This window comes from Phocoena sinus, chromosome 11 (assembly GCF_008692025.1).
Source record: "Phocoena sinus isolate mPhoSin1 chromosome 11, mPhoSin1.pri, whole genome shotgun sequence".
Classification (NCBI taxonomy): Eukaryota; Metazoa; Chordata; class Mammalia; order Artiodactyla; family Phocoenidae; genus Phocoena; species Phocoena sinus.
This window is the reverse complement of record NC_045773.1, coordinates 39,339,219-39,354,786: the sequence shown is the minus strand read 5'-3', so window position 1 is coordinate 39,354,786 and position 15,568 is coordinate 39,339,219. Positions and strand designations below refer to the sequence as shown.

Below are 15,568 nucleotides of genomic sequence, written 5' to 3'. Positions count from 1 at the left end.
GTTCATCTGTACTATTTTTCTAGACTCCACATATATGCGTTAATATACGATATTTGTTTTTCTCTTTCTGACTTACTTCACTCTGTATGACAGTCTCTAGATTCATCCACGTCTCTACAAATGACCCAATTTCGTTCCTTTTTATGGCTGAGTAATATTCCATCGTATATATGTACCACATCTTCTTTATCCATTCGTCTGTCAATGGGCATTTAGGTTGCTTCCATGACCTGGCTATTGTAAATAATGCTGCAATGAACATTGGGGTGCATGTGTCTTTTTGAATTATGGTTTTTTTTGGGTATATGCCCAGTAGTGGGATTGCTGGGTCATATGGTAATACTATTTTTAGTTTTTTAACTAACCTCCATACTGTTCTCCACAGTGGCTGTATCAATTTACATTCCCACCAACAGTGCAAGAGTGTTCCCTTTTCTCCACACCCTCCCCAGCATTTGTTGTTTGTAGATTTTCTGATGATGCCCATTCTAACTGGTGTGAGGTGATACCTCATTGTAGTTTTCATTTGCATTTCTCTAATAATTAGTGATGCTGAGCAGCTTTTCATGTGCTTCTTGGCCATCTTTATGTCTTCTTTGGAGAAATTTAGGTCTTCTGTCCATTTTTGGATTGGGTGTTTTTATTTTTAATATTGAGCTGCATGAGCAGTTTTTGGAGATTATTCCTTTGTCCGTTGATTTGTTTGTAAATATTTTCTCCCATTTCGTCTTGCTGGTAGTTCCCTTTGCTTTGCAAAAGCTTTTAAGTTTCATTAGGTCCCATTTGTTTATTTTTATTTCCATTTCTCTATGAGGTAGGTCAAAAAGGATCTTGCTGTGATTTATGTCATAGAGTGTTCTTCCTATGTTTTCCTCTAAGAATTTTATAGTGTCCAGTCTTACATTTAGGTCTCTAATCCGTTTTGAGTTTATTTTTGTGTATGGTGTTAGGGAGTGTTCTAATTTCATTCTTTTACATGTAGCTGTCCAGTTTGCCCAGCACCACTTATTGAAGAGACTGTCTTTTCTCCATTTTGTATCCTTGCCTCCTTTGTCATAGATTAGTTGACCATAGCTGCGTGGGTTTATCTCTGGGCTTCCTATCCTGTTCCATTGATCTATGTTTCTGTTTTTGTGCCAGTACCATACTGTCTTGATTGTAGCTTTGTAGTATAGTCTGAAGTCAGTAAGTCTGATTCCTCCAGCTCCGTTTTTTTCCCTCAAGACTGCTTTGGCTATTTGGGGTCTTTTGTGTCTCCATACAAATATTAAGATTTTTTGTTCTAGTTCTGTAAAAAAATGCCATTGGTAATTCAATAGGGATTGCATTGAATCTGTAGATTGCTTTGGGTAGTAGTCATTTTCACAATATTGATTCTTCCAATCCAAGAACGTGGTATATCTCTCCATTTGTTTGTATCATCTTTAATTTCTTTCATCAGTGTCTTACAATTTTCTGCATACAGGTCTTTTGTCTCCCTAGGTAGGTTTATTCCTAGGTATTTTATTCTTTTTGTTGCAATGGTAAATGGGAGTGTTTCCTTAATTTCTATTTCAGACTTTACTTTTCATCATTAGTGCATAGGAATGCAAGAGATTTCTGTGCATTAATTTTGTATCCTGCAGCTTTACCAAATTCATTGATTACCTCTAGTAGTTTTCTGTTGGCATCTTTAGGATTCTCTATGTATAGTATCATGACATCTGCAAACAGTTTTACTTCTTCTTTTCCAATTTGTATTCCTTTTATTTCTCTATTTTCTCTAATTGCCATGGCTAGGACTTCCAAAACGATGTTGAATAATAGTGGCGAGGGCTTCACTGGTGGCGCAGTGGTTGAGAGTCCGCCTGCTGATGCAGGGGACACAGGTTTGTGCCCTGGTCTGGGAAGATCCCACATGCCGTGGAGCGGCTGGGCCCGTGAGCCATGGCCTCTGAGCCTGAGCGTCCGGAGCCTGTGCTCCGCAACGGGAGAGGCCACAACAGCGAGCAGCCCGCGTACCGCAAAACAACAACAACAAAAAATAGTGGTGAGAGTGGACATTCTTGTCTTGTTCCTGATCTTAAAGGAAATGCTTTCAGCTTTTCACCATTGAGAATGATGTTTGTTGTGGGTTTGTCATATATGGCCTTTATTATGTTGAGGTAGGTTCCCTCTATGCCCACTCTCTGGAGAGTTTTTGTCATAAATGGGTGTTGAATTTTGTCAAAAGCGTTTTCTGCATCTATTGAGATGATCTTATGGTTTTTATTCTTCAATTTGTTAATATGGTGTATCACATTGATTGCCGTATATTGAAGACTCCTTGCATCCCTGGGATAAATCCCACTTGATCATAGTGTATGATCCTTTTAATGTGTTGTTGGATTCTGTTTGCTAGTATTTTGAGGATTTTTGCATCTATATTCATCAGTGATATTGGTCTGTAATTTTCTTTTTTTGTAGTATCTTTGTCTGGTTTTGGTATTAGGGTGATGGTGGCCTCATAGAATGAATTTGGGAGTGCTCCTTCCTCTGCAATTTTTTGCAAGAGTTTGAGAAGGATGAGTGTTAGCTCTTCTCTCAATGTTTGATAGAATTCACCTGTGAAGCCATCTGGTCCTGGACTTTTGTTTGGAGATTGTAAGATTTTTAATCACAGTTTCAATTTCATTACTTGTGATTGGCCTGTTCATATTTTCTATTTCTTTCTGGTTCAGTCTTGGAAGGCTATACCTTTCTAAAAATTTGTCCATTTCTTCCAGGTTGTCCATTTTATTGGCATGGAGTTGCTTGTAGTAGTCTCTTGTGATGCTTTGTATTTCTGCGGTGTCTGTTTAACTTCTCCTTTTTCATTCCTAATTTTATTGATTTGAGTCCTCTCCTTCTTTTTCTTGATGAGTCTGGCTAATGGTTTATCAATTTTGTTTATCTTCTCAAAGAACCAGCTTTTACTTTTATTGATCTTTGCTATTGTTTTCTTTGTTTCTATTTCATTTATTTCTGCTCTGATCTGTATGATTTCTTTCCTTCTGCTAACTTTGGGTTTTGTTTGCTATTCTTTCTCTAGTTCCTTTAGGTGTAAGGTTAGATTGTTTATTTGAGATTTCTTGTTTCTTGAGGTAGGTTTGTATTGCTATAAACTTCCCTCTTAGAACTGCTTTTGCTGCATCCCATAGGTTTTGGATCGTCGTGTTTTCATTGTCATTTGTCTCTAGGTATTTTTTGATTTCCTCTTTGATTTCTTCAATTATCTCTTGGTTATTTAGTTATGAATTGTTTGTGTTTTTTACGTCTTTCTTCCCTGTAATTGATTTCTAATCTCATAGCGTTGTGGTCAGAAAAGATGCTTGATACGATTCCAATTTTCTTAAATTTACTGAGGCTTGATTTGTGACCCAAGATGTGAGATCTATCCTGGAGAATGTTTTGTGCGCACTTGAGAAGAAAGTGTAATCTGCTGTTTTTGGAAGGAATGTCCTATTAATATCAATTAAATCTATCTGGTCTATTGTGTCATTTAAAGCTTGTGTTTCCTTATTAATTTTCTGTTTGGATGATCTTTCCATTGGTGTAAGTGAGGTGTTAAAATCCCCCACTATTTTCATGTTACTGTCGATTTCCTTTTTTAGAGGTGTTAGCAGTTGCCTTATGTATTGAGGTGCTCCTATGTTGGGTGCATATATATTTATAATTGTTATTTCTTCTTCTTGGATTGATCCCTTGATCATTATGTAGTGTCCTTCCTTGTCTCTTGTAACATTCTTTATTTTAAAGCCTATTTTATCTGATATGAGTATTGCTACTCCAGCTTTCTTTTGATTTCCATTTGCATGGAATATCTTTTTCCATCCCCTCACTTTCAGTCTGTATGTGTCCCTAGGTCTGAAGTGGGTTTCTTGTAGACAGCATATATATGGGTCTTGTTTTTGTATCCATTCAGCGAGCCTGTGTCTTTTGGTTGGAGCATTTAATCCATTCAAGTTTAAGGTAATTATCGATATGTATGTTCCTATTACCAATTTCTTAATCGTTTTGGGTTTGTTTTTGTAGGTGCTTTTCTTCTCTTGTGTTTCTCACTTAGAGAAGTTCCTTTAGCATTTGCTGTAGAGCTGATTTGATGGTGCTGAATTCTCTTAGCTTTTGCTTGTATGTAAAGCTTTAGATTTCTCCATCAAATCTGAATGAGATCCTTGCTGGGTAGAGTAATCTTGGTTGTAGGTTCTTCCCTTTCATCACTTTAAATATGTCATGCCACTCCCTTCTGGCTTGTAGAGTTTCTGCTGAGAGATCAGCTGTTAACCTTATGGGAGTTCCCTTTATGTTATTTGTCATTTTTCCCTTGCTGCTTTCAATAATTTTTCTTTGTCTTTAATTTTTGCCAATTGGATTACTATGTGTCTCGGCATGTTTCTCCTTTGGTTTATCCTGTATGGGACTCTCTGCGCTTCCTGGACTTGGGTGGCTATTTCCTTTCCCATGTTAGGGAAGTTTTCGACTATAACCTCTTCAAATATTTTCTCAGGTCTTTTCTCTCTCTCCTCCTCCTGGGACCCCTATATGTGAATGTTGTTGCATTTAATGTTGTCTCAGAGGTCTCTTAGGCTGTCTTCATTTCTTTTCATTCTTTTTTCTATTCTGTTCTGCAGCAATGAATTCCACCATTCTGTCTTCCAGGTAGGTCACTTATCCGTTCTTCTGCCTCAGTTATTCTGCTATTGATTCCTTCTAGTGTATTTTTCATTTCAGTTATTGTACTGTTCCTCTCTGTTTGTTTGTTCTTTAATTCTTCTAGGTCTTTGTTAAACATTTCTTGCATCTTCTCGATCTTCGCCTCCATTCTTTTTCTGAGGTCCTGGATCATCTTCACTATCATTATTCTGAATTCTTTTTCTGGAAGGTTGCCAATCTCCACTTCATTTAGTTGTTTTTCTGGGGTTTTATCTTGTTCCTTCATCTGGTACATAGCCCTCTGCCTTTTCATCTTGTCTATCTTTCTGTGAATGTGGTTTTTGTTCCACAGGCTGCAGGACTGTTCTACTTTCTTCTGCTGTCTGCCCTCTAGTGGATGAGGCTATCTAAGAGGCTTGTGCAAGTTTCCTGATGGGAGGGACTGGTGGTGGGTAGAGCTGGCTGTTGCTCTGGCGTGCAGAGCTCAGTAAAACTTTAATCCGCTTGTCTGCTGATGGGTGGGGCTGGGTTCCCTCATTGTTGGTGGTTTGGCCTGAGGCGACCCAACACTAGAGCCTACCTGGGCTCTTTGGTGGGGCTAATGGCAGACTCTGGGAGTGCTCACGCCAAGGAGTACTTCCCAGAACTTCTACTGCCAGTGTCCTTGTCCTCATGGTGATACACAGACCCCGGCCCCCCCGCCTCTGCAGGAGACCCTCCAACACTAGCAGGTAGGTCTGGTTCAGTCTCCTATGGGGTCACTGCTCCTTCTCCTGGGTCTCAGTGTGCACACTACTTTGTGTGTGTCCTCCAAGAGTTGAGTCTCTGTTTCCCCCAGTCCTGTCGAAGTCCTGCAATCAAATCCCACTAGCCTTCAAAGTCTGATTCTCTAGGAATTCCTCCTCCCTTTGCCAGACCCCCAGGTTGGGAAGCCTGACATTGGGCTCAGAACCTTCACTCCAGTTGGTGGACTTCTGTGGTATAAGTGTTCTCCCATTTGTGAGTCACCCACCCAGCAGTTATGGATTTGATTTTATTGTGATTGCACCCCTCCTATGGTCTCATTGTGGCTTCTCCTTTGTCTTTGGATGTGGGGTATCTTTTCTGGTGAATTCCAGTGTCTTCCTGTCGATGAGTGTTCAGCAGTTAGTTGTGGCTCCGGTGCTCTCACAAGAGGGAGTGAGAGCACGTCCTTCTACTGTGCCATATTGAACCAATCAAACATTTGTAGTTCTTTAATTTAGAAATTAAAGAAGATCTAAATAAATGGGAAGACATCCCATACTCATAGATCAGAAGACTTAACGTTGTAAAAAGGCAATACTCTCCAAATTAATCTACAAATTCGAAGTAATTTCTGTCAAAATCCCAGATGGCCTCTTTGCAGAAATTGACAAACTAATCCTAAAATTCATATGGAACAGCAAATAGCCAAAACAACTTTGAAAAAGAACAAAGTTGGAGAATTCACATTTCCTGATTCCAAAACTACCACAAATCTACAGTAATCAAACAGTGTAGTAGTGGCATACAGACAGATATATAGATCAATGGAATAGAACCGCGAGTTCAAAACAGGCTCTCACATTTACAGTCAATTGATTTTCAACAAGAGTACCAAGACAAATGGGGAAAGAATAGTCTTTTTATTTTAATTTTTTGGTTTTTTTTTGTTTTTTTTGGCTGTGTTGGGTCTTCGTTGCTGCGTGCGGGCTTTCTCTAGTTGCAGTGAGCAGGGGCTACTCTTTAGTTGCAGTGCACGGGCTTCTCATCATGGTGGCTTCTCTTGTTGCAGGGTACAGGCTCTAGGCGTGTGGGCTTCAGTAGTTGCAGCACGCAGGCCCTAGAGCACAGGGACTTCGGTAGTTGCGGCATGTGGGCTCTAGAGTGCACAGGCTTCAGCAGTCAAGGCACACAGGCTCCGTAGTTGTGGCTCGCGGGCTTAGAGCCCAGGCTCACTAGCTATGGCGCACAGGCTTAGCTGCTCCAAAGCATGTGGGATCTTTCAGGACCAGGGATCAAACCCATTTCCCCTGCACTAGCAGGCAGATTGTTAACCACTGCGCCACCAGGGAAGTCCACCAAGAATAGTCTTTTTAATAAGTGGTGCTGGAACAACTGGATATCCACATATAAAAGAATGAAGTGGAACTTCCCTGGTGGTCCATTGGTAAAGAACCCTCCTCCCAATGCAGGGGACACGAGTTTGATCCCTGGTCAGGGAACTAAAATCCCGCATTCCACAGGGCAACTACTGAGCTCACACGCCTCAACTAGAGAGCCCCTGTGCAGCAAACTACAGAGCCCACGCACTCTGGAGCCCCCGCACAACAACTACAGAGCCCACACGCTCTGGAGCCCACATACCACAACTGGAGAGAGAAAACCCGCACACCACAACTGGAGAGAGAAAACCCGCGTGCCATAACTAGAGAGCCCGCACGCTGCAAGTGCTGAGCCCGCGTGCTCTAGAGCCCGCGCACCACGACTAGAGAGAAGCCCACACACTGCAATGATAGATCCTGCATGCTGCAACGAAGATCCTGTGTGCCACAACTAAGACCCAACACAGCCAAATAAATAAATTTATATTAAAAAAAAAGTAAAACAACACACTAAATGATAGAAAATATTTTAAAGTCATATATCTGTTAAAGGATTTGTTTAGAATATACAGAGAACACTTACAACTTAATAATAAAAACACAAATAAACCAATTAAAAAATGGACAAAGGTTCGGAATAGACATTTCTTCAAAGAAAATACACAAATGACTGACAAACACATGGAAAGATGCTCAACATCATTATGGAACTGCAAAGCAAAACTACAGTGAGGTACTATAATACTTCCTACCCACTAGGCTGGCTATCATAATAAAGATAATGAGTGTTGACAAGGATGGGGAGGAATTAGAACCCTCAAGTTTTCTTTATTTTTTTCATAATAGTCATCCTCATGGGTGTGAAGTGGTATCTCACTGTGTGCCATCTATTTTTAAGTTATTATCTGTAAATAGAAGTTCACCTTGTGTTGATTTCTATAATATACTTAGCACAGTCACTGAAGAGATATAAACAAACAAAAAATTTAAATACCAATAAAATAAAGCACAGGGTTACAAAGATTTAAGTCAATTCAACTTTGAAAAAGATATTAAAGAGGACAAAGAATGAAGACATAACATAAAACTTGTAAACTCTGTTTTACTCATCTGGGACTAACAGCTAAAATACTAATGTTTTGTGTACATAAAAATTGTTGCAAAGCAAGTTACAGCTTTGTGATTTATTGTTATGACAGTGAAACTGTTGAGAGTGTTGAGATTGTTGTCACGAACCCTATTTTAAAGATAAGTAAATTTGAAATCAAACAGGTTCCACAGCTTGTCTTAGACCACAAAGCAATTCTGTGACAGAGAGTTGGACAATAATTCCTGATTTCCAGGTTTAAGGTGAAAAACTCATAATTTAATGTGCATTAAGTCAAGGGAAACATGATAGAGAAATCTCCAGTCTTAGCATGAATAAACTTAGGGAAGTTATCCAGAACACTGAAGCTTACAACGTCCAACAGCGATGACCAATAATTAACTCTCTGCCAGCCTAACTTGAATGTGGATTCAACTCAGAACGAGGTTGTTAGGTTTTTTTCAGTATGATCCAATAACACTAACACTCTAACTTTGCCTCTCAAATGTTTTCATTGTTTTGTTAAATTTTGGCTGTTCAAAAGTAGGGTAATTCTATTAAATTGACAAAGCCTATGTTGAAGCAATCACGGAAAATGGAAATGCTTTTTGACTATCTTGCTTAACTCAGATGTACAAGTGTTACTTGTCTTCTTTCCTGCACCCCATATGCGAGAAAAAGTTATTGTTTACCCTCACCGAATTTGATCCAATCATTTTAGCCAAATTAAAAAAAATATATATATATATATATATGTATATATACACCCAGGGTCAACATTAAGAAATGCATACTCAAGTATTCAAGGGTGAAATACTGGGATATGCTTTAAAATTCTTCAGCAAAGGAGAAAAAAAAAGGTACAAATGAAACATTTGTGACAGATATTCCAACTGTGTAATGTGGGTATTGGCATATAGAAGGTTCATTTCACTTTTCCTATTTTTGTCTATGCTTAAAGTTTTTCACAATAACTTTTCACAAAATGAATTCTTTCCAAAGTTACCGTCCTGGTTAGGAAATACGAATCAGTGGATGTGAATGTCCTCTTCGGAACGAAACTGCATGAAGGATCTCCAGCCGAAGCTAGGTGGCCGTGGGCTCCACGCCCCTCGGGCCCCGCGCCAGCACGCGGACCGAAAGCGCGCACGTTTCCCTCGAGCTGAACCTCACAACTCGCTCTGTGCGCTCTAGAGCTCGCAGGACCGCCGAGCTCAATTTGGAAGTGGCCCACGCCGCGCTCACGCCGGCGGCTGGGGGAATCCGGACAAACTCCGCTCGAGGGCTCCAAGGTCCCACGGCCCAGTGTTGCGGGCCTAGCCCCCAGCAGCCCCTCCTAGGTCTCTAGAGACCCTCGGCACCGCTCCCTCCGTGCCCCCCACCGCGAACCTCGGCCCCGCCCTCCGCCTACCGTCCAAGTCCTCTTCGTCCTCCGACTCGCTGTCCGCGATCGCATCGGCGACAAGGCCAGGGCCGGGCTCTAGACCCTGGGAGCCGGAAGGAGGGGCGGCGGGCGGGGTGGAGGCTCTGGAGCGGGCCTCGCGCAGGCGGGTGAAGTAGTCCACCGCGAAGTCGACGAGGTCGGGCGGCTGCTGCCGCAACACCTCCACGGTGTAGCCCTGCAGCAGCTCTGTGAGCCCGGGCGGGATCTGGATGTGGCTCATGCCGGCGGCGGCAGGCGGGACCCAGCCGCCGGCGGCCACCGCCTGGACGCTCCCTCACGCCGGACTCTCGCCCCGCGCCCGCGAGGTCCCCTCACGCGCGACCCGGGTCGGGTCTTCCTCGCGCCAGGCCGCCCTTTGTCCGGGTCTGCGTTTCAGGGCCGCACCACCCTACACTGCTCCGGCTGGCCTGGTGCCGCCGCCGCTGTCACTAAGCAGCCGCCGCCGCCGCCTCGGGCACAGACAAGCGGGAGAGCTGGATGGGCGGGGCGGGAGGCCGGGTTGTGACGCACGCGGCCGCGGGCGTGCGCGCTCTCGCCGAGCGCCGGCCCTCAGTGCGCGTGCGCCAGTGGGCCGGCCGCCAGCCAGGCTGCCCGGGCAGTCTCCAGTCCAGGGGCAGGAAATGAGTGGTCTACCCGCTAAGCGGCGTCGTTACTGTCTCTCACCTTTCATTTCTAATTTCAATACACTCTAAGATCCAACCGTTTGTCAGCCCTTACTAGGCTCCAGGGACACAGCTGAGAGCCAGATGCAAGCATGCACATTACCACCCCGGTGTGGTTCCGGCTATGGTGGAAAACAAGAGGGCCCACTTTAGGGGGGGACATTCAAGCTGACTCCGAGTCCTGGGCAGGATCTAACCACAGGAAGATCTGGAGGAGAGCCATGTGGGCATAGAGGACAGCAAGAGCAAAGGCATGGTAAAGTCAGAACCACCCTGACCGCTGGGAGGCATAGTGGCATGAACATAGGACCCTCAGAAGTCCGGCAGGAGGTCGTTGAGATGTCAAAGGAGGAAGCCCTTGTAGGTAGTAGGCGTTTCAGTGATATAGTAATTTGGGAGCCAAAGGCAGATAAATAAGCCTGGAAGAACTCAGTAGGCCAAACATGTTCCTTGAGAAAAGGGAATAAACGCCCAGGGCAGGAATGACCACTGTGCCTGTTTCTCCTCTTGAGCATTCCCACCAGGATTCCCAGGACTAGGTCTGCACACCCCTACTCTTCCCATACTCCACCCTGGGCCCTGGGCCAGCATTGCTTGATGGTGTTGAGCAGACCACAAGGCACTGTTATCCTTTGCCCCTGGGGAGAGGGCATAGGCAAACTGGAGAGGCCATGCTATTTCCCAAGCTGCCCCTTCACCCACACCAGATTGGAAGGGAATAGAAAAAGGTGGAAAGCTTCCTGGTATGTCCATACCACAGCCTAGGTACTGACCAAAGGCCCAGTAGGCATAGGACAAAGTCCTCCATGTCTTTGCTGGGCCCAGCCATAAAGTGACTAAAGGTAGCCTTGGGAACCTGTAAGGCATTTGGGATGGTTAAGCTCCACCTGGTAATTACCCAGTATTAATTAAAATCCCCACTTGGACCACTCATATTGACTTGGCACACAACCAGGAGTTCAGTGCTTCTGGGAACTGAGCTTCTAGAAAGAGGAATACCCGATCCCCACTGATGCAGAAGCCACCCAAGCTCTAGGCCAGGTAAGCCTGTGATTCTAAACAGCAGTGTCTCCCTGAACAAGTTTCTTGACTCCTGGGAGGAGTCCTGGACCATCAACTCTGTTAGGGAAGGGGTAGTGTCCAACTTGTTCCCTGCTGGGTCCTTACTGCACAGTCTTGGAGAAGATTTACTGAATGAATGAATGAATGAATGATAACTTTCCACACAGCAAGAAGAGCCAGTGAAACTGCTCTCCTGACCTCAGGCTCAGAACTAGGATCCTTTGCTTCAAAGCTATGCTTCTGATCTCAGAATATGAAGACTTCACTAAGTACAAGCAATGAGGAGCTGGAGGGACAGAGTACCTCAACTCTTCTCTGCTCGTGGGTAGACTGACCCTTCCAAGTTTTCCAGGAGTCAGCCCATACCCAGGAAACCTGGATGGGACTCCCACTGCACTGCCACACCTGGGGATCTGACCCACTTCAAGCAGTCCTACCACGAACCCTTTGGAAAGGCAAATTCGCAACTCCACTCTCTAGTTTGCCCATTTGTCAGGCTTTACATGTTTGACAGGGGGGCGGGCATCTGTACAGCTAGGACTCTAACTTCAGTTGCAAAATAGGGTAGGAGGAGGCTACTCCAGGACTGACAACAGAGCTGGCTGCAGGCAGGTTCTCCCCATCACTCCAAGGAACCCCTGACAACCTCTGCCAGAAGGTTGCTCCTCCTGACTTGTTCTCAGATATCCCACAGCTTGGCCATCCATCCATCTAGCAAACATGGCATTCAAAGGCATCCTTAGGCCTGGAGGAAATGAGGGACATCGAAATCAGGAACCCCATAGCTGCTCCTTACCTGTCTCCACAGACCAGCCTCAAAGTAAGGATGGAGAGCCAGCCTCCAGGTCCAACTTGACTCCCCTCCCCTTGCACCTGGTCCCCAGAGCAGGGATCTATCTCTGCCCCTTCTGGGAAACCCTTCAATAGCAAGGGGAGTCCCAAGGGCCTTCATGAATGCCCAGTTGAGCTGGCAAAAGAATACAGCCCTGGAACAAGAAAGAATACGAGGGGCCTGAGCCCCCATCTTCTACCCTTACCCTTCTAGGACCACCTTCATTCAAGCCTGTTCAGCTGCACCACTGGGGGTTACCATGGCAACCAAACCCACAGGCAGCCAGTAAGTGGGAAACAGCTGCCAACAGCAAGTAATGGTGGGTAGAAAAGGTCAAGAGCAGAGACCCTCAAAAGCAAGAGAAATACAGCGTCCATGGTAGAGAAAAGGAGGCCCTAGAGCCCTGACAGGCGCTCAGCCTACCCCAGTCCTACTCACTACCCAGCATGTAGTCATCATCTTGCACAGACTGCCACACCACCAACCTCAGGCAGACGTGGACACAATGGGGCCAGTTCTCAGAAGTGTTCACAACTATGCTGAGTAACACAGGTGGGGCACATGTCTAGTCCAACAGCAGTAAGTCTGGTGAAAATGAACGTGGGTAGGGTACCAACTGCTATTTCCAATGAAACAGTTGTTTCATGTACTCTTTTTTATTTTTTTTAAGATTCTTTTCCCATATAGGCCATTACAGAGTATTGAGTAGAGTTCCCTGTGCTATACAGCAGGTTCTTATTAGTTATCTATTTCATATGTAGTAGTGTGTATATGTCAGTCCCAATCTCCCAATTTATTCCTCCCCCTCCCCGTTTCATGTACTCTTGACAGGTTTATTATTATTATTTTTTTTAAATATTTATTTATTATTTATTTAGGCTGTGCCAGGTCTCAGATGCAGCACACAGGCTCTTTAGTTGCTGCATGTGGGTTCCTTAGTTACGGCATGCATGTGGGATCTAGTTCCCCGACCAGGGATCGAACTCAGGCCCTCAGCATTGGGAGCATGGACTCTTACCCACTGGACCACCAGGGAAGTCCCGACAGGTTTATTATTTAAAAGGTTTTTTTCCTCTCCTTCTAGGAAGAAGGTAGATGCCCATACTCCCCCAGACTTCTCTGGAAGACAGCCTGCTCTTGGCCCAGGCCCCCTGGTTTACACACTTTCTGTCCTCTGATGCCCTCTACCTACGTGGGGGACTCAGCTTCAGCAGGAACACCTCCCTCTTCTCTGCCCAAAGGGGCTGCTTCTCAATGCCCCTCCAGTCCCCCACCCATCTCCTGAGACTTGGTCATCTGACCACCTCTACATGCCAGCTCCCTGGTCCAGTCCTACCAGGATGATTATATACCACCATCAGTTTCTATTTTGCCTTAGAAGCGTCCATTAGCCTCTAGTGGACAGGGGGGAGTGGGGAAGTGGGCTATACTTCCTTTGCCCTAACCCAAGCCGTATTTCAGCCTTCATAATGCTGCCCCCATGAGGCCACTGCCTTTGGTCCAGTTATTTTAACAAGCGTCCATGCTCAAGGGAGCAGTTAATTCCTGGGCTGCCTATTTCTGCACCTAAGAGCCAGCCCCTCCCTGGGACACCGTCCTGAGAAAGTGTCAGTCTCTGCAGTGGACCTAGCGTCTGCCTCTAGACATCTCAGGGCAAGAACAGAACCTGGGAAGCAAGGGAGAGCCTGGCTGGAGAGCTACAGGCCTGCATGCTGACTAGAGCAAAGAAAGCAGAAAAAGGAGCACTCAGCAAGCACTTGGCCCTGGGGCCTTCCCAGTGCCTGTTGGAACTCTGTGTGCCACTCCTAGCCTGACTCACAGGCCAGCTGCCTGGGCTTTGACCCTACAGTACAGACAGGCCTCTTGGAGTTTAAGTCAAGCAGTCTGAGGACAGCCTCTGATAGCATCACAAGCCTTTCTTCAGGCCTGTGGACACCCAGACACCACTCTATTGTCCACACTCTGTTATCAATTTGCCAATGATCTTGGTAGATCAGTTTACCCTGTCTGAGCTTTGGCTTCCACATCTGAAAATGGGGGTATAAATCCCTACCCATTAAACACTGAGTTACATGGGGTAAAGAGATGAGAATGAATCCATGAAGCGGCTGGAAAACGAATAAGGGGTTCTAGCCTCAAAAGAATTGTGGTGAAAGAACTGTGGGTAGAGATGCTATGACCTTACAGCAGAAATGGTGCTACTATTGCTTCTAATAGGTTAAAACAACCTGCCCTCTGTCCTTTACCTTTGACGCGATCATACTCTTCTTTGTGCCCGGATGAGGCTGTTATCACTGGCTGGTTGTTGTAACAATCACTGGCTTCTACTTAAGGCTGACTGTGACAGTCCGAGAAATTGCTTGGGAGGGCCCCAATCTCTCCCCTACCCATACCCCCAGTCAGGGAGAGAAGAGATATATCAGGAACAGGTGGCATTTCAAAGTGCATCATAAACAGAAAGTGCCAGCCAGGAGGGAGTTACTCACCATCTGCTCTGCTCCCTTCACAAATATGCCTCCAGGCACTTCCTTATTTGACTTAACATCTATTGAATACCCAAAGGAGTAGAAGAATTTACCACCACTAATATCAAGGAATCCAAATATTCCATTTTAAAATGGAAGCTGTTTCAAAGGGTAAATTATCCAGAAGCAGAGACTGTAAAAGTGATCCTGAGCCATGGGAATGGTTGGCATTTGGTTAGAATGCAGATGCACTCAGAGGAGCTCCTGGGAAAAGGCCGAGGTTTCAGGACTGTCTCAAGGACTGGGCAGTGCCTAGAAGAGCTCCAGGAGACACATACGTGGCCATCTCCAAATCAGTGAGAGATTAAACAAAGATATCCTGCAGCATGAGAGGGGAAAAGCATAACACTGAATTAATCTTCCCAGGCAGAATGCACACAATTTTCATCCCTAAAATTGTTATTTTTTTACTTGACCATCATCCAGAAATATCTTCCCAGAAATAAATTCTCCTTCCTTAAACCACCAAATCTTCAGCTTCCAGCCAGGTTGGCCACACCCACTCCCAGATGGGGGTGGGTCCCTTCCCCTCTCACCCATTTACACTGAGTGATAGCTCTAAAGCCAAAGTCCAAGGATCTCTGTGCAGCTGCAGTGAGGCGGGAAGTGCCAGAACTGTGACTGCCAGATGGAACAACACCAGAGAAGCCCAGCTCTGGTAGCCTCTCCCTCCCCCAGCCAAGGACAGACTAGCTTGTGACTCTCCATTATGACTCCCTCACCTCCTCCAGCTGCACCTGGTCATCATCATCAGCCTGATTAGTAATTCCAGACATCAGATCACACAGTGACCCCAAAGTACATATGAAAACTCAGAATTGCTTTTGGCCTTTTAGAACAATTGACTCTCCATCCGTTAGCTAAGACACCCATGGCTGAGGGCAGAGAGGTGAAGGAATGAAGGGATGGGCTTCAGGCTCGGCCCTGTGGGGGTCTGGATGCCAGGCTTGCACTGAGAGCTATGGGAACAGTTACCAATCACGTTGCCCCATCCCACCCCACCCCACCTCACCCTCCAGCAGCTGGAGCTGGGGCAGTCAGGGAAGGCTGGGCTGGCCAAAACTTCCTCCTCTTTCTCTTGCTAGAACCCCTGCCTGAAGAACCAGGGAAGGATACTGGATCCCTAACAGCCTCCACCAAGGCCACAGAGGCTGCTTGCTGAAATGACCCAGAATCAAAAGAAAAAAATTTCACACAATGC

General features: G+C 45.3%; 1 protein-coding gene across 1 annotated transcript in view; it reads right to left on the bottom strand.

Moving 5' to 3' along the window:
• PRKAR2A (protein kinase cAMP-dependent type II regulatory subunit alpha) overlaps positions 1–9,792 on the bottom strand; it is a 74,382-nt gene extending 64,590 nt beyond the window's left edge. Inside the window, exon 1 of the mRNA XM_032648846.1 lies at positions 9,254–9,792. Coding sequence (XP_032504737.1) covers positions 9,254–9,506 — 253 coding nt within the window. The 5' untranslated portion in view covers positions 9,507–9,792. The remainder of the gene's footprint in view (positions 1–9,253) is intronic.
• Between the last annotated feature and the right edge of the window lie 5,776 nt (positions 9,793–15,568).